Source organism: Myxocyprinus asiaticus, chromosome 38, assembly GCF_019703515.2.
Source record: "Myxocyprinus asiaticus isolate MX2 ecotype Aquarium Trade chromosome 38, UBuf_Myxa_2, whole genome shotgun sequence".
NCBI classification, from domain to species: domain Eukaryota; kingdom Metazoa; phylum Chordata; class Actinopteri; order Cypriniformes; family Catostomidae; genus Myxocyprinus; species Myxocyprinus asiaticus.
This window is the reverse complement of record NC_059381.1, coordinates 16703611-16727993: the sequence shown is the minus strand read 5'-3', so window position 1 is coordinate 16727993 and position 24383 is coordinate 16703611. Positions and strand designations below refer to the sequence as shown.

General features: G+C 40.8%; 1 protein-coding gene across 5 annotated transcripts in view; it reads left to right on the top strand.

The window, feature by feature from the left end:
• The window catches only part of LOC127428656 (ankyrin-1-like), a 132121-nt gene that overhangs the window by 37295 nt on the left and 70443 nt on the right, over positions 1-24383 (top strand). For 3 of the 5 annotated variants that reach the window (XM_051677152.1, XM_051677155.1, XM_051677151.1), the window contains exon 2: positions 18633-18665. The exons of the other annotated variants lie outside the window; for them this stretch is intronic. In XM_051677152.1, the coding sequence (XP_051533112.1) occupies positions 18633-18665 (33 nt within the window). The remainder of the gene's footprint in view (positions 1-18632; positions 18666-24383) is intronic. 5 annotated transcript variants of the gene reach the window in all.

Sequence of the window (24383 nt, the reverse complement as noted above, 5' to 3'; positions counted from 1 at the left end):
TACCCTGCTGATTGACCAACATATGTTGTGTTTTGGGTGCTGGTGTGCTGTTTGACCAGTACATGCTGTGTTTGGGTGATGGTGTGCTGTTTGACCAGTACATGTTGTGTTTGGGTGCTGGTTTTCTGATAAACCAGCATATGTTTTGTTTTGGGTGCTGTTTTGATGGTTGACCAGCATATGTTGTAGGGTGCTGGTGTGCTGGTTGACCAATATATGTTGGGTTTTAGATGCTGTTTTGCTTGTGACCAGCATATGTTGGGTTTTAGATGCTGGTTGACCAGTATATGTTGGGTTTTAGATGCAGTTTTTTGGTTGATCAACATATGTTGGGTATTGGATGCTGGTTTGTTGGGCTGACCAGCATATGTTGGGTTTTGGGTACTGGTTTGCTGGTTGACAAGCACATGTTGGTTTTGGGTGCTGGTTTGCTGTTTGACAAGCATATGTTTAAGGGTGATGGGGTGCTGGTTGACCAGCATATTTTGTATGGTGCTGGCGTGTTGGTTAACCAGTATATGTTGGGTTTTAGATGCTGTTTTGCAGATTGATCAGCATGTTGGGTTTTGGGTGCTGGTTTGCTGGTTGACAAGCATATGTTGGGTTTTAGATGCTGGTTTGGTGGTTGACCGGCATACAGTACATTGTGTTTTGGATGCTGATGTGTTGGTCGAGCAGCATGGCATTAGCTCATTTTTGCTGGTATTCAGCATGAATATGCGGGTCTACCAAGCTAGAGCAGCACAAGACCAGAACTAAAAAGCATAGCTAAACAAGCCTTGACCAACATGGAATTCACTCTGGTTAAAACTGTTGTAGTTTTCTGTTTTTTTCAGCAGGGTTTACACACCCTATGCATACACACAGTTCTGATGCCTCTAAAGGAGGCATGGTCTCTCTCTTTGTAGACCTGTGAAATGATCCAGTTCACTAAATGTACTTTCAAACAATATGAGCACAAGCTTCTCTTTGTGTATGTGTGCATGTGTGAGTGTACAACATGAGCTCATGACAATTTGTATGTATTCTTATGTAAAGTTTGTTTCTAGGAAATGTACATTCTCTTACGTTCGAATAGACACTGAAATGTACAATACTGATGTATTGACAGCATCTAAACATCATCATTTTAGGTATTAACACCTATAGAAACATACAAATGTTTACATGTACTGTTTGAATTGATTAATATTAATAAATATTTTTTTTTTAAATTTATCACACATTTGCAGATATACACTGAAATTCTTTTCTTTTTTTTTTTTTTTACATATCCCAGCCAAGCTGGGGTGTCAGAATGCAGGGTCAGCCATGACACAACACCCCTGGAGCAGATAGGGTCAAGGGCCTTGCTCAAGGGCCCAACAGTGGCATCTTGGCAGTGCTGGGGCTTGAACCCCCAACCTTCTGGTCAATAATCGAGAGCCTTAACCGCTGAGCCACCACTGCACCTAATATTCAATAATTAATAGATTTAATCAGTTAACTACATTTAATTATAATCAGTGAGATTAGTTAACTGCCATCACATTTATTTAATGCATTATAATATGACATTTTAATGGTTTCATTCAGTTCTGTGTGATTTCTGCTGCCCTATACGATGTTTTAAAGGATTACATCACTTTAACCAAGACTAAACTTTAAAAAAAAAATAAAATGAATAAAAACTCTATAATCGTTTAATCATTTATTAAGCATTTAGTTTTATTTTTGTTTGCCATGGGACACAAAAGGAGTTTTCAGAATTTGCCTAAAAACAAAATAAACCACACAAAGCACCATAAAACAATAACAAATTTAATCCATACATTTGTTAGCCATAATCCAAATCTTCAGACTGCTTTCTGTGAAGAACAGACCCAAATTCAAGCCTTTTATTCAACGATCTCCATCTCCATCTGCCGCAGCTCCGTCACACCCGCTGTAACCATCAACATGAATTAGTTTTGTTTTCAAAATTCAAAAATTGCTGCCTCAAGCATTGTGACCAATGGTTTTATGGCAATGATGTCGAATGCTCATTGGCTCTCAAGTGTCTTGTGACTGTTTGTGACATGCTGTATTCCGAGATGTATATGTTTGAATGAGAAATGACAGTGCCGTTATGGAGTGCATCAGGAGAAGATTTACAGCGATTAATAATTTAAATTCTACTCTCCACCTCACACGATGCTAATGTATGACATCAGGGAACACATCGGATGCAGCGCATCGCCCTTTGGACTACTTATGTACTGAATTTTGCAATTTTTCTGAATAAATTATTGTGATTAAATTGATCTGCCTTTACATGTTTTATATGCTTAAAGGGGACCTATTATGCAAAATTCACTTTTACATGGTGTTTGAACATAAATGTGAGTCGGCAGTGTGTGCACACAACCACCCTACAATGTTAAAAGTCCACCCACTCCTCTTTCTTATATTTCTAATAATCAAAAACAGTGTCTCAAAATGACTGGTTTTGGTATCCACTCTAAAGTGATGTCACTTTAGAGCAGGCCTCGCCCACGACTGGTGACGGACTCCACCCTATTATCATAGATCCTCCCCTGAGTGATCTACACACAGTCCGCCATTATTTTCTGCGCTGGAGCAGCTACAGTGAGAAGAATAATGTCTCAACTTCGTAAGAGTCATAAGTGTTCTGTTGTTGGCTATAAAAGTGAACATAAGAGTCTTCATGTACTCCTGGCATCAGAGCCACTGAAGACGCAGTGGACAAGTTTTGTTTTTGAAGAAAATGTTCCCCAAAACATACCAAAATTCATGTATGTTTGTGCAAATCATTTTACACCGGACTGCTTTGTGAATGAGGGAAAATATAAAGCAGGCTTTTCTAAATATTTGATTCTCAAGCATGGATCAGTACCAACTGTTCGTGTTCCAGCTTTATATCCTGAAGATGTAAGTATCGCACTTTATATTTTGTGAATGTTTGCAAATCGCATGATACAAGACAACCCCCTAAAATGTCATGTCTCGTTATAGAGCATAGCTAACGTCATTACAGTATATTTTTGTGTTGCTCATCCATCGGTGCTAAATGGCTGAAAAACACTCCGCTATTTACGGTGTCAGTTGTGTTGGTTCTGATTTGTTGTTGCTATAGTATCCGAAGCACGAGCTGTAAAGGCGCAGCCCTGTTCCGGAAAGGGGGCGAGGAGAAGCAGCTCATTTGCATTTAAAGAGACACACGAAAACAGCGTGTTTTTGATTCCACCCAAAAAGAGCCATTTACAACATGGTATAATAAATGATCCGTAGGGTATTTTGAGCTGAAACTTCACAGACACATTCTGGGAACACCTGAGACTTATATTACATCTTGTAAAAAGGGGCATAATAGGTCTCCTTTAATAAATGTTTATGGATAGATTTAGGAGTAGGTGTGGGATTAGCGGCTGTAAAATATATATAAATTAATATATTGTAACAAAAATAATTGCTACTGTACATTAATCTACTTGTTACATGTTTTTATATTGTTGAAATGTGGTTATGTTTAGAGGTTGGAGTAGGGTTAAGGGATCTAAAATATCTATAAAAGAGTAAAAATGTACAAATATATTTATAATCCATTTGTGTATTCAAATATATTTGTAATGGATTCGTCAATATTTTACGTTTCTAAAGCTGTAAATGCATAAAAATGTTTACGTTTTATGGTGATTTTTGTGGTTTATTTTGTTTTTTGTTTTTTTCATATTCTGAAAACTCCTTTTCCGTCCCAAAAATAAAACTAAATGCTTAATAAATTATTAAACAATTACAGAGTTTTTATTCATTTAAAAATTTTAAAGTTTAGTCTTGGTTAAAGTGATATAAGGGAAGCAGAAATCACACAGAACTGATTGAAACCATTAAAATGTCATATTATAATGTCAACTGCATTAAATAAATGTGATGGCATTTAACTAATCTCATTGATTATAAATTAAATGTATTTAACTGATTAATTCTATGAATTATTCAATATGAATTAATTCAAACAGTACACGTAAACATGTAAGTTTCTATAGATGTTAATACATTTACATTTACATGCTGTCAATATGTCAATATTGTATGTTTCGGTGTCTATGCAAACGTAAGAGAATGTACGTTTGCTAGAACCAAACTTTACGTAAGAGTACATACGAGTTCTCATGAGATCACGTTGGTCAGCTTAATAGAGCTTCTACAGTCCTGATTCATGACAGGACGCATTTAGGATTCAGTCATTCAATGTCAAGACAGAGCAGGACAGGAAATTTTCTCCTAAATAAGCCTGCCTCATAGTCCCATAGCACAAAAAATGTCCCTACTATATTTTAACTAAAATTCTTCTCTTAGAATACGCTAGAATCTCTGTCCAGTTTTCACACTGTCAACTTATACAAGCATCAGTTGATCTGAATCTCATGTTACTCTAATACACATTAGACAAGAAGCTTTCATCCTGATTGCTCAATTTCAGCATTGCATTGTTGCACCACACTATGCATTGAAACATATACTTAGTGAAATAAATCCTCAGATATATCCTTAGATAATATGCAGTTGGTGTACTGAGGTTATACGCTTGCAGGCAGGGAAATGAGATCAAAACATTCAGGATGTGTTAAATATCATTTAAAGTGGAAATATTCAACACTTTGTTAGCATTTATTAATTTTTCCCCTTGGGTACTTAGCTAGTCAAGATTTCTAGTTTAGTTTTGCCATTTTCCACCCTCTCTCTGACCATTTGAATTAAACAGTCTGTTCCCTATCTGTCAGTCACTTGACGTTGTGTCGATGTAGAAACACTAGGGGTCACTCTTGGGAGCCCCAAACTCCCTCTGATCTTTTTTTTTTTTTTAAAGGCCAATGAGAATTGGCAAGTGGAATTTGCATGCCACTCCCCCGGATATACGGGTACTCATTCAAGTTGTCTCTTCGGAGCCGAGCGGTTCTATTCATTGAGCTGAAGTCATCCGTCGAGCTCATTCACCTCTCTCTGCTGGATCTTACGGCGCATTTCAGCGGCTTCTCCTCCTCTGCATCTGTGGTTTGCAGAGAATGCCCCTGGGTGCTTCGGCAGAACATTTAAAAGAGTATATTCTAAAAGAGTATATTTTCTTTCTGAAAGAGCGGCACACACAGAACGTTTTTCTAAAGACGCGTCTTTTTAAAGATGCCTTTCCGTTTGTGTGTTATTCCTGGTTGCGGTCGTTATCTCTCCGCTTCCGATGGCCACGATCGATGTCTTACGTGTCTGGGCGCTACCCACACAGAGACATCGTTCATGGATGGATCATGTCCTCATTGCGAGAACATGACCATGGTAACATTGCGGTCATGGCTTGCATTCGTAAGAAAGCAAGCCACACCAGCGGCTCCCTGCCTCGGTCCTTCTACCTACGGGTATGAGGACATGCCGGTTAGCACTGGGGCGATTTAGAGACCTCAATGGGACCACCTCCGCCGGGTATCCTCCCACGGACATCCCATTCCCCAGCATGCTCGCTTGCCTCGGTCGCGCGCTCGGACAAGATTGCCAGCTCGTCTCAGGGTGAGTTCGACCCCTCGTTCAGAGACCGGGAAGAAGATGAGTTATCGAGCACAGCATCGGAGAGCGGGCTCGTCCATTCAGATGCAGAGGCTTCGACTGGGCTTCCTCCTTTGGGAATGGTCGCCCAGTCCCAGGCTGATGTGGAAACGACGGACATGATTTCCCGGGCGGCCGCGAGTGTCGGGCTAGAATGGAACCCTCCACTTTCCCCTGAACCCTCGTGGCTCGATGATTGGGTCCTGGGCTCGGGGTGCCGCTCACAGCCGCACCCCGTCCCTGTTCCTTTCTTCCCGGAAGTGCATGAGGAGCTGACAAGATTGTGGGATGCACCTTTTACTGCCCGGTCCCGATCTTTCAGCTCCCCCGCTCTCGCTACCCTCGATGGCGGAGCGGCCAGGGGGTACTCGGTGATCCCCCAGGTGGATAAGGCGCACTTATCGCGGTGCATTTATGTCCACAGAGCGCTTCCACCTGGTGCAGGCGCCCGAAACTCCCGTCCAGGGCCTGTAGGGTTACGTTGTCCCTGAAGGCTAAGGCCTTCAGTGCCGCTGGACAAGCCGCCTCCGCCCTGCAAGCCATGGCTCTCCTGCAAGTACACCAAGCTAAGGCACTAAAAGAACTGCACGAGGGTAGTTCTGACCCGGGTTGGATGCAGGAACTGCGCTCGGCGACTGACCTCGCTCTCCGGGCGACGAAGGTCACGGCGTGGTCTCTCGGGCTGATGATGTCCGCCCTCACGTTCCAGGAGCACCACCTTTGGCTCAACTTGGTTGAGATGCGAGAGGCTGACAAGGCACGGTTCCTTGATACCCCCATCTCCCAGGTTGGACCTGCGAGTACTGAACCGGGCTTTGCACAGACTCCCGTTCAAGATGCTGACGCAAAAGCGCATCCTAGCAAGCGTCCAGCATCAAGATTGGTTCGCGGCGGTAGACCTGAAGGACACGTACTTCCACGTCTCGGTCTTACCACGACACAGACCCTTCCTGCGGTTTGCCTTCGAGGGCCAGGTGTACCAGTACAAGGTCCTTCCCTTCGGCCTGTCCCTGTCCCCTTGCGTCTTCACGAAGGTTGCAGAGGCAGCCCTTGCCCCACTAAGGGAAGTGGGCATCCGCATCCTCAACTATCTCGACGACTGGCTGATCCTAGCTCACTCTCGAGAGTTACTGTGTGCACACAGGGACTGCGTGCTTCGGCACCTAAGCCAACTGGGGCTTCGGGTCAACTGGGAAAAGAGCAAGCTCTCCCCGGTTCAGAGCATCTCTTTTCTCGGTTTGGAGTTGGACTCAATCTCGATGACAGCGCACCTCATGAACGAGCACGCGCAGTCGGTGCTGAACTGTCTGAAGGCATTCAGATGGAGAACAGCGGTTCCACTGAAACACTTTCAGAGGCTCCTGGGACATATGGCATCATCAGCGGTGGCCACACCGCTCGGGTTGATGCATATGAGACCTCTTCAGCACTGGCTTCAGACTTGAGTCCCGAGATGGGCATGGCGCCGCGGGACACATCACGTGACCATCACGGCAGTCTGTCGCCGCCTCTTCAGCCCTTGGACCGACCTGGCATTACTATGGGCAAGGGTTCCCCTAGAGCAGGTCTCCAGGCAGGTCGTGGTTACAGCAGATGTCTCCAAGATGGGCTGGGGCGCCATATGCAATGGGCACACAGCCGCCGGCTCCTGGACTGGCCCGTGGCTTCGTTGGCACATCAACTGCCTAGAGCTGTTGGCAGTACTGCTCGCCCTGTGGAGGTTTCGGCCGTTGATCCAGGGCAAGCACGTGTTGGTCCAGATGGACAACACAGCGACGGTAGCATACATCAACTGCCAAGGCAGTCTGTGCTCCCATTACATGTCACAACTCGCCCACCGTCTCCTCCTCTGGAGTCAGCAGCGCCTCAAGTCGCTACAAGCCACTCACATCCCGGGCGACCTCAACACCACAGCGGACACACTGTCACGTCAGATTACCCTTAGGGGAGAGTGGAGACTCCACCCTCAGGTGATCCAGCTGATTTGGAGTCGATTCAGTTGAGCACAGGTAGACCTGTTTGCTTCCTGGGAATCCTCCCACTGCCCGTTTTGGTACGCCCTTACCGAGGCACCTCTCGGTATAGATGTGTTGGCACATAGCTGGCCCCCTGGACTACGCAAGTATGTGTTTCCTCAACGATCCTACTTGCACAGACCCTGTGCAAGGTCAGGGAGGACGGGGAGCAAGTCATCCTAGTAGCACCCTACTGGCCCACCCAGACATGGTTCTCAGATCTCACACTCCTCGCGACAGCCCCCCCAGTGAATTCCCCTGAGGAAGGACCTTCTTTCTCAGGGATGGGGCACCATCTGGCACCCGCGACCAGACTTCTGGAATCTCCATGTCTGGCCCTTGGACGGGATGCGGGGGACATAAGTGGTCTACCGCCTGCAGTGGTAGACACGATCACTCAGTCTAGGGCTCCCTCTACGAGGCACCTATATGCCTTGAAGTGCCGTCTGTTTGCTAAGTGGTGTTCTTCCCGACGCTAAGACCCCCAGAGATGCGCAGTCGGATCAGTGCTTTCCTTCCTGCAGGAGAGGTTGGTGGGGCGGCTGTCCCCCTCCACCTTAAAGGTGTATGTAGCCGCTATTTTGGCTCATCACGATGTGGTAGATGGTAAGTACTTGGGGAAGCATGACTTGATCATCAGGTTCCTGAGAGGCGCTAGGAGGTTGAACCCCTCTAGACCACACCTCGTCCCCCCGTGGGATCTCTCTGTAGTCCTTCAGGGTCTACGGGGAGCACCCTTTGAGCCCTTGGAGTCAGCTGAGCTTAAGGCACTCTCTTTGAAGACTGCCCTCCTGATTGCGCTCACCTCCATCAAGAGGGTAGGGGATCTGCAAGTGTTCTCTGTCAGTGAATCGTGCCCCGAGTTCGGTCCGGGTTACTTTCACTTGATCCTGAGACCCCGACCGGGCTATGTGCCCAAGGTTCCCACGACCCCTTTTAGGGAACAGGTGGTGAACCTGTAAGCACTGCCCCAGGAGGAGGCAGACCCAGCCTTGGCGTTGCTGTCTCTGGTGCGAGCTTTACGCATCTATTTGGATCGCACGCAGAGCTTTAGAAGCTCTGAGCAACTCTTTGTCTGCTTTGGTGGACAGCGGAAAGGAAGCGCTGTCTCCAAACAGAGGATCGCCCACTGGGTCATTGACGCCATCATGATGGCATATCAGGCTCAGGACGTGCCACCCCCTGCGGGGTTACAAGCCCACTCTACCAGCAGTTTGGTGGCCTTCTGGGCCCTGGCCAGTGGCGCCTCTTTGGCAAGACATCTGCAGAGCAGCGGGCTGGGCAGCACCCAACACCTTTGCGAGGTTCTACAATCTCTGGGTTGAGCCGGTCTCGTCCCGAGTAGTGGCAGGCATGAGCAGGTAGGTTCTGAGACAACTGGCCGGGTGTACCGCTTGCGCATAGCGCCTTTCCCCTCCCTTGAGGGGAAGACGTGTGCTCTTGACTCCCAGTAGTGTTCACAGACTGTGATCCCTGGATGAATTTCCTCCTTAGCCCTGTGGCAGTCGAGTTTGCGGAGAAACTCGCTGCCGGCTTAGTAAGTGCGCTAATGAGTCCCTGTGCTGAGATAGGTGCTCCGTATGCACTGGTTCCCCGAAGGCAACCCCATGTGATACAGGTGCATCTCAATAAATTAGAATGCTGTGGAAAAGTTCATTTATTTCAGTAATTCAACTCAAATTGTGAAACTCGTGTATTAAATAAATTCAATGCACACAGACTGAAGTAGTTTAAGTCTTTGGTTCTTTTAATTGTGATGATTTTGGCTCACATTTAACAAAAACCCACCAATTCACTATCTCAAAAAATTAGAATATGGTGACATGCCAATCAGCTAATCAACTCAAAACACCTGCAAAGGTTTCCTGAGCCTTCAAAATGGTCTCTCAGTTTGGTTCACTAGGCTACACAATCATGGGGAAGACTGCTGATCTGACAGTTGTCCAGAAGACAATCATTGACACCCTTCACAAGGAGGGTAAGCCACAAACATTCATTGCCAAAGAAGCTGGCTGTTCACAGAGTGCTGTAGTCATGTTAACAGAAATTTGAGTGGAAGGAAAAAGTGTGGAAGAAAAAGATGCACAACCAACCAAGAGAACCGCAGCCTTATGAGGATTGTCAAGAAAAATCGATTCAAGAATTTGGGTGAACTTCACAAGGAATGGACTGAGGCTGGGATCAAGGCATCAAGAGCCACCACACACAGACGTGTCAAGGAATTTGGCTACAGTTGTCGTATTGCTCTTGTTAAGCCACTCCTGAACCACAGACAACGTCAGAGGCGTCTTACCTGGGCTAAGGAGAAGAAGAACTGGACTGTTGCCCAGTGGTCCAAAGTCCTCTTTTCAGATGACAGCAAGTCTTGTATTTCATTTGGAAACCAAGGTCCTAGAGTCTGGAGGAAGGGTGGAGAAGCTCATAGCCCAAGTTGCTTGAAGTCCAGTGTTAAGTTTCCACAGTCTGTGATGATTTGGGGTGCAATGTCATCTGCTGGTGTTGGTCCATTGTGTTTTTTGAAAACCAAAGTCACTGCACCCGTTTACCAAGAAATTTTGGAGCACTTCATGCTTCCTTCTGCTGACCAGCTTTTTAAAGATGCTGATTTCATTTTCCAGCAGGATTTGGCACCTGCCCACACTGCCAAAAGCACCAAAAGTTGGTTAAATGACCATGGTGTTGGTGTGCTTGACTGGCCAACAAACTCACCAGACCTGAACCCCATAGAGAATCTATGGGGTATTGTCAAGAGGAAAATGAGAAACAAGAGACCAAAAAATGCAGATGAGCTGAAGGCCACTGTCAAAGAAACCTGGGCTTCCATACCACCTCAGCAGTGCCACAAACTGATCACCTCCATGCCACGCCGAATTGAGGCAGTAATTAAAGCAAAAGGAGCCCCTACCAAGTATTGAGTACATATACAGTAAATGAACATACTTTCCAGAAGGCCAACAATTCACTAAAAATGTTTTTTTTTATTGGTCTTATGATGTATTCTAATTTTTTGAGATAGTGAATTGGTGGGTTTTTGTTAAATGTGAGCCAAAATCATCACAATTAAAAGAACCAAAGACTTAAACTACTTCAGTCTGTGTGCATTGAATTTATTTAATACACGAGTTTCACAATTTAAGTTGAATTACTGAAATAAATGAACTTTTCCATGACATTCTAATTTATTGAGATGCACCTGTATTTTCCGCAAAATGATTTCCCTGTCGGTAAACTGTGTCTTCCTTGGGCAGGGGCCCCTCTGCCCCCGGTCGCCATGCTTTGTAGAAACTCCTCCCCCTTTGGGTAGGACCTACCATGGGACCTCTCCACATGACATACTTCCGACAAGGCTCGGTAAAGACCATGTGATGTATTTCCACTCAAAATACCCCCCCTCTTTTTGGGCGGGGTGTGGTCTCCATGGTGTCTTCCCCTTGGGAGTGACAGACCCCCGACGTAGACACTTAGGGCTCCCAGTCAGTTAACAAATTCCACTCTTTTTGGGAGGAAAAGAGAAGGAAAAGAGGCCTCGGCTGGGCTAACCTGTCCACCTATTTGTTGGGCAGTCGACTTGTTCCTGAAGGATTGTTCGACACCCATAAAAGAACGTTGGGGGAGGTTACGTGACGGCCTGGTGTGCTGGCTATGAGGCACACAGCAGTCTGCCTGTCACACACCGCCACTTCTCGTAACACAGTTCAGTTAGTTGTGGCATTTTGTATAGGGACTCCTAGTGTCACTACATCGACACAATGTCGAGTGAGTGACAGATAGGGAAAGTCATGGTTACTTTCTTAACCTCCGTTCCATGATGGAGGGAACGAGACATTGTGTCCCTCTTGCCACAACACTGAACTACCTGCTGAAATGGCCGGGACCTTATCTCGGCTCCTCAGCACAAAACCTGAATGAGTGGTTGCATACCAGCTCCTTTTATACCCGTATGTCTGGGGGAGTGGCATGCAAATTCCACTCACCAATTCTCATTGGCCTTTAAAAAAAAAAAAAAAAAAGTCAGAGGTGTTTGGAGCTCCCAAGAGTGACCCCTAGTGTCACTACATCGACACAACGTCTCGTTCCCTCCAAAAGGGAACGAAGGTTATGAAAGTAACCATGACGTTTTTGCCTTTATTCAAATGTGTTGTCCAGCTTTTGCCATGACAAGGTCACTTAAGAGGATTAAAAGTTGTGGTTGGGGATTATAAAAGGAAACTAGAATAAAATTGTAAAACAATGTAATACGTGACAATGTAATGGATTTTTTTGTATGACTGGGAAAGTTATTGTACACATGCTTTCTTCAGTCTTCCATTATTGATGCATATGTGTGATGATAAGCTTAAAACAAGTTTGTAGAAATGACCAGCGCAAAAGAAAGATAAAATGTATAAAACTGCCTTAAGATGTTGCTGGCATTAGACATGTGTCCTAGAAAGGCCCATATGCCCTCTGGATATTTTAATTTTCCTGAATGCATGCACTCAGAGCCTCTCTGTTTGGCCTTTCTGGGCCAAAAAGGAGCTTCAGAGTATCACAGAGAGTAACAAAAAGGCAAAAACATAATGCTTTGAAACTGACAAATTGTTCGCAACTGAGCCAGTTAAGTGCTTTAAACAAAGGTTGTATTGTTGTGCAATGGTCTACCGATCTAAAAAAAATATATATATATAATTAGATTTTTAAGTGATCCAAAAATTATTTTAATGTGAATCATTTATTAATATTTGAAAGTGTTGTCTGGAAGACCTTGAGCCGTGTTATCTTAAATACCTTGTTTGTGTTCTGTAGATTAGTGCAGCAGTCCTTATTTTAGCTCTTTAAGTGATTATTTACGAAATTGTTAGATATTTATCAATATTTATAATAATTGGTATTTAAATTATATATTTATTTAGATGTTTATCTAGATAATTATTGGATAGAGACATTTATAATTTTTTTATAATCTCATTTTTGCTTATCTAGTCAATTGATATATGAATATACTGTAATATATTTTTTATATCATAAAACAGTGTTTCTAAACTAGTTTTCCTTCAGGACCCATATTTTATTTCATTGGACATCCATTGGAGGTGGTGTAGTGGACTAAAGCACTGAACTGATAAGTGGAAGGTTGTTGGTTCAATCCCCACAGTCACCTTATGTCCTTGAGCAAGGCAAAACAGTGTTTCTGTTGCTCAAGGGGGATTGTCCCTGTAATCAGGGCACTGTAAGTTGCTTTGGATAAAGTGTCTGCCAAATGCATAAATGTAAATGTACATCAAGTGTTGATCCAACACAGTACCAAAATTGTTTATCATACAAAAGTGAACAAAAATGTCCTTTAAAATTAAACAATGAAATGTGTTAAAATTGCCATGAACTGCATAGGCCCATCAATACCATGAAATGGCAATTTTGTACAAGCACAAACAACAGCAGAAGAGTGATTTACCATCCCAAAACATGTAAAAACCCTGGGCCAAGTACCAGCTACAGTATTTTACCAATTGACAGATGAATTTCTGGGTTGCAACCCACCTTAATATTCATAATAGTTTGCATAGTACTGTAGTTCATGATGATTTCAAAATGTAAACCTGATTGCTATGAGAAAATATGTGTATTACTGAGCCATGCTATCAATGTGTGTGTGTGTGTGTGTGTGTTGTGCCATCTGATGGTAGCTTGCAGACTACCACCCCCTGTCGCTGCATTCTTGGTCCTGAGGAGAGGGACTGGCCCCATGGGAGGAGGTGGAGTCAGTGGCCATGTGCTGGCGAGAGCTCGGCAAATGCCTTACACAGATCTCGCTGACCCTCTGACTTCTGGGCTTGCCTCTCTCTCCTTCTGTCTCTCTTATTCACTCTCTCTCCCATCCACTCTCACCACTGCACCAATGTGCAGTTTAATAGGCAGAACCTGAATGCAATAATCAGAATGCTTAGTAGTAAATTAATGTTTTACCTTTATGTTGATTCGATCTAAAAACAGCTATTTCAAAACAAATGATTACTTTTTTGATGGGTGCAATCCTGTCTCTATAATATAAAAATGTACATGTGTTTAGACTCCGTTTCTACCAAGAAATAAGCATTGTAGTTAGATAAATATTTGCTTGGTTATGTCTAAAGCACATTTTAATTAGTTCTACATCATAAAATATGACATTATGTTGCCTTGGAAGTCTGTCTGAAACCAGTTTCCTTAGAAGGCACCTTCATACAAAACCACTCTCTTGGCAACAAAGCAGCTGCCTTATGTTTCAAACACAGGCACTGCGTGAGTAAGGATTTTTGTGTGAGTGCTGAAATGTACGAACTAACAGGACTTATATTCAGGGATGAAATCGAGGCGGACGTCAGCACATACCGATGATGTATTTAGGAGACTCTTAGGGGCTTTACCCAGCATTCTTTGCTACTAGGCCTTCTGCAGTCCTCATGAATATTGAAGAGACAGAGCTGAGTGCTGCAATGTTATGTGACTGAGAAGAGCTACAGCTCATGTAAGAGGACACAGAGAAAGAGAGAATGAAATAGGAGATACATAACAGTAGATGGAATGCTCGTAGAACTGAGCAAGATAGAAATAAAAGGTAGGAGAGAGGGATCTTTTGAATGAACCGATGGGATCTGAACATAATTGGTCAATTTAATCTCTTATTTTAAAATGGACAGTTACAACTAGTGGTCAACCAATATTGGTTTTTCAATGGCCAATGCCATTATATAATATGTGATATCTAGAGAGCAGCATTGCCGATATAATACTACACATAATACAATTTAAAGGAATAGTTCACCTAAAAAAATTCTCTCATCATTGACTCACACTCATGCCATCCCAGATGTTTATGACATCATTGTTTCTTCTGCAGAACAAAAAAGAAAAATTTTGGAAGAATATCTCAGCTATGTAAGTCCATACAATGCAAGTGAATGGTGACCAAAACTTTGAAGCCCCAAAAGCACATAAATGCAGCATAAAAATAATCCATAAAACTCCATTGGTTTAATCCATGTCTTCTGTAGCAATCTAGTTGGTTTTGGGTGAGAACAGACGAAATTGTATCCCCTTTTTTCACTATACATCTTGTCATTGCAATCTCTAGGTACGATCATGATTACAAACTCGATTACACTTCCTAGTTCTTGACGCATGCGCAGAACGCTAGATGGTGCTAGGAAGTGTAATCAAGCTTGAAATCATGATCACCAAGGAGACTGCAGATGTCAAGATTTATAGCAAAAAACGAGTTACATTTTGGTCTGTTCTCACCCAAAACCCAATGGATCGCTTCACAAGACATGGATTAAATCACTGGAGTCACATGGATTACCTTTAGGCTGCCTTTATGTGCTTTTTGGAACTTCAAAGTGTTGGTCACCATTCACTTGCATTGTATGGACCTACAGAGCTGAGATATTCTTCAAAAATCTTTGTTTGTATTCTGCAGAAGAAAGAAAGTCATACACATCTGGGATGGCATGAGAGTGAGGAAATTATCAGAGAATTTTCATTTTTGGGTGAACTGTCGCTAAAATTAAATTGATATTTATTTTATGATGATTCTAATTGCTGCTGGACTGTTTTCTGGTTCTGGTCTTCATTAAAAACAATGTAGAAACTACCAATATGAGCATTTTCTGACAGCTTCATAGCTTCACGTCATCCACCAACTCCTTAAACTGTGACGGGTGACTAACAAAAACCAGTCATCTCGAGTATTGGCACTATGGAGCCACAGGCTTTTTGACAATTAGCACAAATGTAATACTCATAACATCATATTATCCGTTAAGAACATAGTAATGTATTGCTTTAGTAAAAGCACAATTTGGGACTTGGGTCTGACCATTAACTTCCTGTGACTGGATGTCCGTTTGTGTTCACTGAACACAGAAATTGACATCCAGATCATCTTTCAATGTGATTAATAGTGCAGTCAGGGTTGGGAGGGTTACTTTTGAAATGTATTCCACTACAGAATACAGAATACATGCTGTAAAATGTAATTTGTAACGTATTCCGTTAGATTACTCAAGGTCAGTAATGGATTCTAAATACTTTGGATTACTTCTTCAGCACTGGTAGATTTTTTCACTTGTTTTGACTATAAAAACTCTGCCAGTACAGTAAGACAAAATACACGTTAAAAATACATTCTCTGAAAAACATAAATATCTTATGCAGTGTTGTTTCTAAAACGAGATAAATCAAATTGATCTTGTTTTAAGGATTTTAGATATGTTTACAGGAAAACAATACAAAAATGATTATCAAGAATATGATTTTTTTGGCCTAATATCAAAGGTCTTACTAGAAAAAAAAAGACATTCAGAGATCCAGCATGAATTTTCTTGATAAAAAAAGTATGATCGTTCTGTAACGATTAAGACAATGTATTTACATGCATTCTATTAGTATGCAGGGTACCTTTTAAGATGCTGACCATCTCATTTGCATATGCGTGTGCTGTGTAATTAGAGTTACTACTCAGTCTGTGTGCAGCTGCAGGAGGATGATGACCGATCTGATCTCCCTGACCTTTATTATACTTTTATGTTTTGTGACACTAATGTTTTGTTAATTTTCTCATGTATGAGAAGAGCTTGCCGCCTGTGTATCTGCCATTAAATTGCTGTTTGTCTCCGTGATTTGTCGGAGTAAACCATTTATCTCCGGGGAAAAGCATTACGGTGCCTGGGGCCGGTTGCACCATAAGTTAAAACTTAGCCTAGTTGTGGCGTAAATGGGCACGAAGTCACAATTTACGCACTACTAAATATTTGAGCGTTGCACCGTTAAACTTAGGTAGAGCGTAACTCTATGTATAAACTAAATATTTACGGAAGCCTCCGACCAGGAATAATGGATGAAATAAAAAAAGCAGACTAATATTTTATGACATCAATGAGCTCATGTTTTGCGTGACAGGCATCAATCCTTTCAACATACATTATGATGTTGACATTTACGAGAGAGAGGGAGAAAAATGTACTTTAGCATGAAACCGATCTAACGGTGCAGTTTTCAGGGTGCGTTGCCCGGTGTCAAGTTTCAACACATTCAAAATATATATAGGATATTAAAATGAATAAATGTCTGTTTTTCCAACCTGTTGTATTAGTATTTATTTATCACCCCTCATTTATTTTAGATACAGTTCCTATAATATTGTTATTTACACAGTGCAAAAATACTATTTATCAAATCTACTTTTATTACGTATCATATTTTAATGGGGATTTAATTTATTACAGCTGACAGTTGTACATACAAACAAGGTTTGAACATCAACCGTAACAAGATCACATTTTCACAGCTTTTTAACACTTCTGTGTATAAATATGAAGGCTGCTTATTGGATAAATACAGGTAAACGTCATATTATGCGACTATGCATCACTTTACTGAGAGCTTATGACCTGCTAGAACAGCTGGTGCAACCAAATTAAGCACTGACTGAGTAGTTACTAAGCCCTTAGTGTAATTTACGTCCCAACTTACGTGAGAACTTACACACAGCTGGTGCAACCCTACCCTGGTAACATGTGCATGTAAAATGGCTAGAAATAGCATTTTAGCTTAGCATAAATCTGACAATTTACACAAGGTTTATTTCTATTTCTTCCGCTCCAAACTTACTTCAAACGTACTTCTCTGTCTGCTCGTATGAATGTAACACATCATAAGAAAGTGTTTCACTGCTGTTCAAATGCACTTTGGATCGCATCATATATGTGTATAAATGTTTTCCATCTGAAAGGACTAAATATTAAATGAAACAAATGACAATAAAATGCAAAGTAATATCTTCAGTAATCAAAATACTTTTTGAATGTAACTGTAGTTGAATACAGTTACTTATATTTTGTATTTTAAATACATATTCCCGTTACTCCCCAACACTGAGTGCAGTCATTACCTGCAGTTGAGGTTTGTGTTTTTTGTGTCTGTGTTTGTGTGTGCATGCTTGTCTCTATCACTGTGTCTTAGTGTTTTAGGAAGAGACCAATACTAGGGATAAAACTAAGATAAAATCTTCTTTGTTTCTAATGGATAGCAGACACAGTGCACTGACACACACCATCAATATTTCAGTGGTTCCGTTTTAGCACCAGGGAAAACAGGAAGTGGCTTGTAATGACGCGGGTCATTCATTAATTCCTAAAGGTTTAATTTGTATTACATACTGAGTGAGAGTTTACAGCATCCAAAAAGGAAGTAGGCATGTGACAGTATACAATTTTCACATCGTGATATTCGCAGATGAGCAAACATGGTAGAAGGTGTACCCGTTTTTTGCTGCCACTTTTCTGCCAGACCTTGTACACAAAGGGAAACCATCATCCAACAATCCTTCTGCATTTTTATGGAACCCAAAATACTTCCACACTTCCGTCTTAACCCTTTAAGAAGGCGGATAAAGGGTCGGCTGCGTTTCTTGTTTTAGCCATGCATCTCGTCCAAGTTGGTTTTGTTTACATCAGAGTGTGTATGCGCCATTTATGCCGCATACACCCAATGTTGTGAATCTTGATTTGTTGATGGAAAAAACTACTGTGCGATCAGAAACATCTAAACAATTTGACTAAAAGGTTATCTAGAATTATTAATGGTATTTTGACGTGCCCATGGTAACAATATTGTGCATGTTAAAGGGATAGTTCACCCAAAAATGAAAATTCTCTCATCATTTACTCACCCTCTTGCCATCCCAGATGTGTATGACTTTCTTCTGCTGAACACAAATGAAGATTTTTAGAATATTAAGCCCTATTGGTCCTCACAATGCAAATAAATCTACACTTTCACATTCAGCCACCTATTGGTTGGGGCTGGTCAAAGGTGAAGATTTATAGTAAAAAAGGACTTTAAAATTAATTAGTTTTTCACCTTCATGTATCATATCGCTTCTGAATACATGGATTTAACCACTGGAGTCTTATGGATTACTTTTATGCTGCCTTTATGTCCTTCTTGAACCTTCTGAGTTCTCACTTGCATTGTATGGACCTACAGAACTGAAATATTCTTGTTTTTGTTTTTGTTCTTCAGGAGAAAGGCATACACATCTGCAATGGCATGAGTGTGAGTAAATGATGACAGTATTTTTATTTATTTATTTTTATTTATTATATACTATAACATTAATTATAATTACCGTGATATACCGTATTTCCGAATACCGTCACATGCCTAAAGGAAAGTATATTATTTTTTGTTGAAATACTCCACACATGACCCCATACTGTTAAAATGCTCCAGACATTGTTATTGATTTAGGTTAATTTGTCAAATGAATCCACAAATAATCTGGTAATGTTTTAGACTTAAAAGCAGCTCTCAGTGCAGCAATTTATACAAGATGCTAAGGGTGCATAAGAGTGTGTTCCAAGAAATACAAGCACACAAAACAACAACACACACACATTCACACATACACAGTTATGAACCCTGTTTATCAATATTTGATCAACTCCCACTTAAGTGTAGCCTTTGGTCTGTTTATTGATTTTGCATTCTCTAGGACTAGCTTGGATCTGTTCAGCTGCCAATGTTTTCAGGGAAATTGCTTTCTCCAAGAAAATATAAAAACAAGGAGCACAGCCATGGTTATGCAAAGAGCTGTGTTGTGATAAACAAGCAATCCGAATATTGTCCAACGTTCATGTTTCTCCTGTATCAATGCAATGCAGAAATAACTTTCAGTAAATATGTCATTATGACATAACTTGTAATTAATAACAAAATCAGTTGGTATTTATATTTTCACCTAAGAAGTTAATGATTTCATGACCACAGACTAAATCATTTGAGAGTCTGGTGTTGGCCCACCTGAAGAACATCACTGGACCCTTTCTAGATCCCCTTCAATTTGCTTATCGAGCAAACAGGTCTGTGGATGATGCAGTCAACATCCTGCAACATCTGGACAGACCAGGGACATATGCAACGATCCTTTTTGTGGACTTCAGTTCAGCTTTCAACACCTTCATCCCAGCTATACTCCAGAATAAATTACACCAACTCTCTGTTCCCATGTCTATCTGTCAGTGGATTACCAGCTTTCTGACAGACAGGCAGCAGCTTGTGAGATGGGAAACTCACTTCTAGCACCTGTACAATCAGCACTGGTGCCCCCTGAAGGATAGAACTGTACATTTGCCATTTTTCGGGCAACAGTGACCCTTTATTTTTGAATGGTGTTAATATCTCTGAGGTTAATTTTTAGCTGTCCAATCACAATATTCCATCAATGCTTTGAATCGTTATTTTTGGACAACGTATCTTTACATAGCATTGCATGTGGTAGGTCCATGCATTTCCATCAGAGGTGGGTAGAGTAGCCAAAAACTTTACTCAAGTAAAAGTACAATTATTTAAAAAAAATAATTACTCAAGTAGAAGTAAAATTACTTTAAATTACTTGAGTAAGAGTAAGAAAGTATCCAATAAAAACAATACTCAACTAGTGAGTAACTAGTTACTTTCACATAAAACGTAATGTATGTTTACTCTCCTATATTCCAGTACATGATACATATTTAACATGCATTACAGAATGATTAATATATTAATGTTATTGTTAATAATGGAAATTGTCATCATTCACCACCATGTTGTTCCAAACCCATGTGACTTATTTCCTCCATGCATCAAATTAAAGGGATAGTTCACCAAAATATTTTAATGTTTCATTTTCACACCATCATGCCATCCCAGATGTGTATGACTTTCTTTCTTCTGCAGAACCCAAATGAAGATTTTTAGAAGAATATCTCAGCTCTGTTTGTCCATACAATGCAAGTGAATGGTGACCAGACCTTTGAAGCTCCAAAAAGCACATAGAGGCAGCATAAAAGTAATTCATATGATTCCAGTGATTTTCAGAAGCAATATGATAGGTATGGGTGAGAAAGGGATACATTTATATAACTTTATAATATATAAAGTCCTTTTTTTTTTTTTTTTACTATTATCCTCCCTGCCCAGTAGATGGCGATATGCACAAAGAATTGAATCACCAAAAACACAAGAATGTGAAAGTGGAGATTTATTAGTAAAAAAGGATTTAAATATGAATCTGTTTCTCGCCCACACTTCAGATCTCTTCTGAAGACATAAATTGAACCAGTGTCATTTGAATTCCTTTAATGCTGCCTTTATGTGCTTTCTGAGCTTCAAAGTTTTGGTACCCATTCACTTGCATTCTAGTATAAACTAACAGAGCAGAGATTCTTCTAAGAATCTTGGTGTTCATCAGAAGAAAAAACACACATCCGGGATGCAAGAATTTTCAATTTTGGAAAAATTATTCATATAAGGAGATGTTAGACAGAATGCTAACCTTAATCATCATTTACTTTCACTGCATGTTATTCCCCCTTCCATATTTTGAAAAGGAATGGTGACTGAGACAGTCAGTCCCTAACATTCTGTCTAATATCTTTTGGGTTCCACAGAATACAGAAAGTTTCACGGGGTTGGAAGAACAATGATGATATAATATTAAAGGCTGAACTATCACTTTAAGGATGCTTCTCAGATTTGGACAAATCTGTCAGTTAGAAGAGAAGTTTGGAAACCGTTTTGTAGTAATTATTACATTGAAAAATGTGAACAATGTCACACAGTCCCAAGTTATATACAGTATAATGTTTAATTATACACTGAAGCAAGATCATGCTTTATTCATGCCATCTGTCATTATTTCACAGCTTTTTACGTCCTGCGTGAATTTAGTTCAGTGACGGTCCAGTATTGTCAGTAGTGAAAGAATTTAGATAATTAGTTCTGTACACTAAGGGTAAATTGCACTTAAGCTTGTTGTCCATAAGACAAAGCAGCCCACATCTGCCAAACGCTGTTCATGCGCCAACCTTGCACGTGCAGACATGCGCACAATCGTGATAGGCAGGGCAAAACATTTGCACTTAACACAGATGTTTACAAGGATTTTTACAGTAGGCACTGATATGTTGCAGCGCTGATATAAAAATGCAAACTTAGTAACTGAGGTCATAAGAGCCCACAGTTACAGAATGAAAGCCCACATTGTCACAATCTCTAAAACTTACCTCACCGTATTTTCTTAAGTTGGAGCTGCAATTTTAATCTTGAAATATATCCTTGTCTTGGTGTAAAATGAAGGCATTGTGTGAAGAAATGTTTGTTTCGCATGCTATGTGACTCGAGTGACAGCGTGCAGCTATGAAGTTCTGCTGTGGTAAGAGTCCCATTCAAAAATCTCAAATTATGCACTTATTAAATTAAAACTAACGACAGAAACACCACCCATTGTAACGAAGTAAAAATAGAACATTTTCATCAGAAATGTACTTAAGTGTGAAAAGTATCCACTATGAAACATTCTCATAAAAGTAACCTTTTTTTCCAAGAAGTTACTCAAGTAAATGTAACTGAGTAAATGTAGTGTGTTACTACCCACCTCTGATTACCGTACTAGTCTGAATGCAATCCAATCTCTGGACATCATCATTTCAAAGCAGCAGTCCCAAGTAGGGTTGCCACCCGTCCCGTATTTAAAGATGAAATGATTTACACCGTATTTAAACTGGTCCGTTGGTGTCACCGCGAAATCTTTCAGGATCATTAATTTAAACTTGATATTCGTTGGTGGGTAAGGGACCGTCTGAAAAGTCCTCACATTGTGCTAAACCATGCTAAAACTGTAGAGGTTGTGATAAGGGACCATCTGAATACTTCAGCCAGCAGCACCAAAGCTACAAATATTGGGCTACAGATATTAGGCCGCTATATTATGAGCATATAAACATAACTAAATTAATTAAGTACCTATAAATGTATTCTGCCAAATCTATATTATAAGCATATAAATAATACTAGATTAATTAAGTACCTATTAATTTATTCTGCCAACCCATTTTTCTCCATTCTGATGGTTGATGTGAACATTAACTGAAGCTCCTGACACATATCTGCGTGATTTTATGCATCGCACTGCTGCCACACGATTGGCAGATTAGATAATCGCATGAATAAGTAGGTGTACAGGTGTTCCTAATAAAATGCTCAGTGAGTTTACATTGAGTGCAAATAGCAACAAATAAAATAAGAAAATTAAGGATGTCATCCGCTCAAATGCACAGTGCGACTGACGCAAAGTGGACACGTTTACAAGCCTTGCCAGAATTGATCTGTAGCCTAGGTATCATGCTGTCTCGTGCCAGTTATTACCCCTCCTTGTGCCAATGATGGCACACATGCCAAAGTTTGCAGACCCCTGGTTTAGAATATGTTCTGGTTGGTCCGTTATGGACCTCTAGCTCATAGACATATAATGGATATTAATAATGGGAGGTAATTATAGAGATTTATTTATTGATCTGCAGAATGCCATGACCTTCCCAGGATTGTTTTACTAGGCTATGTATTTCTGTTTCCTGTTATTGCATGGATCTAGTGGCTGCGTCATTGGCACTATGCCTGGCCATTCAATTAAACTGAAGATGTTGAACTCTAGCATTGTTTTGCAAGGCATGAAGATTTGCATGTGTTTATTTAAGATTGCATGAGAGACACAGTTGTGTGCATGTGAGATCTCACCTACATTGTGGGAACCAAATGTCCCCTCAAGGATATTAATACCTAAAATCACCTACAATGCGAAGACTAGCCAATAGTCCCTGATGAGGAAAACAGCTTAATAAAAATACTAAATAATATCTTAATGAAAATCTACAAATGCTGAAAGGTTTGTGCAAGGGTTAGGTAGGGAATGGAAATATAATTAGCTAAATATACTGTATAAACAAATTCAATGGAAAGTCCCCACCTTGATAGAAAGACAAAAGTATTTGTGTATTTGCTGCAAAAAGCAGCAAAATGAACAAATATTAGATTCTTTCCTTTTCTATCAGTTTTTTTTTTAAGTTCACAAAAAGCCCATCAGAGCAGAGTCATCCTGTACCATACACTATATACGGTAAATTGTGTCAGTGAAAAGTTTGAATACACTTATCTAAAACCATGTTTTTTGGAATTAACTGTTGAACTTTTCTAATATTTCATTGTAATTATTTCATTATATTATAACTGAATATTATTTCATTAGTTATGTTACTCCCGCTTATAGTACATTGCTACAGTACATTTTTAAATTACAATAAAATGGTCACCCAGATCATGGGAATCATGCGTGTGTTATATATGGATCTCCTAGCAGCACTATATGTAGGTTCCTCTCTCTGTGTAGAACTGGGTCTCAAACTAAACCCAAGAGGGTTCATTACTGCGATTTATCATTCTCGGCCTACTGGTGCCGTGCTCCCAATGATGTCTTTGTCGCTATTTTTAGTGTGTGTGAGAATGTAAAGGTGTGTGTGTGGATATGAGAGTGTAAAAGCCAGACAGGTAGTAGAATGTGGCTGTGACCTTTGTCTAGTCACTCTTTGGACTGGTATTATATCCCTGATACATGTACCGGCGGATGATGTCATGATTTACAATCCTTGAACATGTTAATCTGTATCTGTACTCCAAATACATGAGGGATTATGCTAAATGAATTAATCGACTGCTCTTGCACTTCACATAGATGAGAAACATGACATTACACTGACAGTTGCTGGCAGGAACTGAATCCCTCGGTGCGTTCTGTCGTCATATCGTGTCTGGGTTGTGCTAATTTGTCTCTCTGTAGAGATACATATATACAGTATATACAGTCTGAATGTCCTACTTGGAGGTTTTAACTAAGACCTAACACTTAATTGCTTTATGTCATTATAGGGTATATTGATATCTGCCTACTCAGTGACTCTG